The 1,309-nt window shown below is 41.0% G+C and overlaps 1 protein-coding gene across 1 annotated transcript in view; it reads right to left on the bottom strand.

Moving 5' to 3' along the window:
• Nucleotides 1–1,309, bottom strand: part of PHACTR4 (phosphatase and actin regulator 4) — an 84,768-nt gene that overhangs the window by 6,290 nt on the left and 77,169 nt on the right. The window contains exon 13 of the mRNA XM_011955515.1: nt 1,113–1,189. Coding sequence (XP_011810905.1) covers nt 1,113–1,189 — 77 coding nt within the window. The remainder of the gene's footprint in view (nt 1–1,112; nt 1,190–1,309) is intronic.

Raw genomic sequence — 1,309 nt, forward strand, 5'->3', positions numbered from 1 at the left:
GCCCCTGCCTAATTCAAAAAATAGATTTTTTTTTTTTTGTAGAGATGGAGTCTTACTATGTTGCTCAGGCTGTTCTCAAACTCCTGTGCTCAAGCAATCCTCCCGCCCCAGCCACTCAAAAAGTCGAGATTACAGGCATGAACCACTGCATTCAGCCTCGTTTGCCTCTTTTTATAAATGTTCTAAGAATCATGTAAAGATACTTTGACTGCTTCCATTTGTGGCTAGCTGATTCTTTGGATATGGGTGGCTCCTTAATCACAACCGTAATTCCAAATCAAAATACTTGATTTGTTGGCTTGTTGGCTTTGCTGGATTTCTTGGCTTGTTTCATGAGGACAGCTAATTAAAATGTTGTTTATACATTAAGTTGGTAAGATCAACTGTGCTAGACAGAACTTAAACCAGAGAGGGCAAGATCTTGTCTAACTTAGCACCATTTATAACCTGAGAGAGTAAGGTACAATGAAGAGAGCACCTCATTATCCTTGAAGTCATTGATTTCTTTCTCTGAATCCTGGTTCTGCAATTTATTAGCAAGTCAACCAAGTTACTTAACCATTGTGAGCCTCCATTTCCTCAGTGATAAAACGGGGATGTTAACACATTTTGCATGTTTATTGCAACGATGAAATAATATACATAAAATGCCGCAATCAGAATAGGCATTTGCTTATTTTTTTTTTTGAGATGGAGTTTTGCTCTTATCACCCAGGCTAGAGTGCAAAGGTGCGATCTCGGCTCACTGCAACCTCTGCCTCCCAGGTTCAAGCGAGTCTCCTGCCTCAGCCTCCTGAGTAGTTGGGATTACAGGTGAGCTAATTTTTGTATTTTTAGTAGAGACGGGGTTTCGCCATGTTGGTCAGGCTAGTTTAGAACTCCTGACCTCAGGTGATCCACCTGCCTTGGCCTCCCAAAGTGCTGGGATTACAGGCGTGAGCTGGCCTAGGCATTTACTATGGCTTCTTACTTTTCATCCCTTTGAATGCAGTCTTACAATCAACACTGAGTGTTTTTCTTTTTACTGACGTCATTAGAGCCCTTCATACCTGAACAATGTTTTTTGGAAAACTCTACCTAGCACATGTATGACTGGGTCTTTTGGGTCTTACCGTGTAAAATGTTTGCTCTCTTCATGAACCTCCATCTCGGAGCTTTTAAATTCATTTAATTCTTTTCTTATGGCAGCCTGTGGAGTAGAAACAAAAATGTTTCAGCTTCTTCTGGCTGCTTTGTACAGCAGTGTAACTTGTCATTTTTTCTTTTTTTTTTTTTTGAGACGGAGTCTCGCTCTGTCGCCCAGGCTGGA

The sequence above is a fragment of the Colobus angolensis genome, unplaced genomic scaffold, assembly GCF_000951035.1.
Source record: "Colobus angolensis palliatus isolate OR3802 unplaced genomic scaffold, Cang.pa_1.0 Scaffold4, whole genome shotgun sequence".
Lineage (NCBI taxonomy): Eukaryota > Metazoa > Chordata > Mammalia > Primates > Cercopithecidae > Colobus > Colobus angolensis.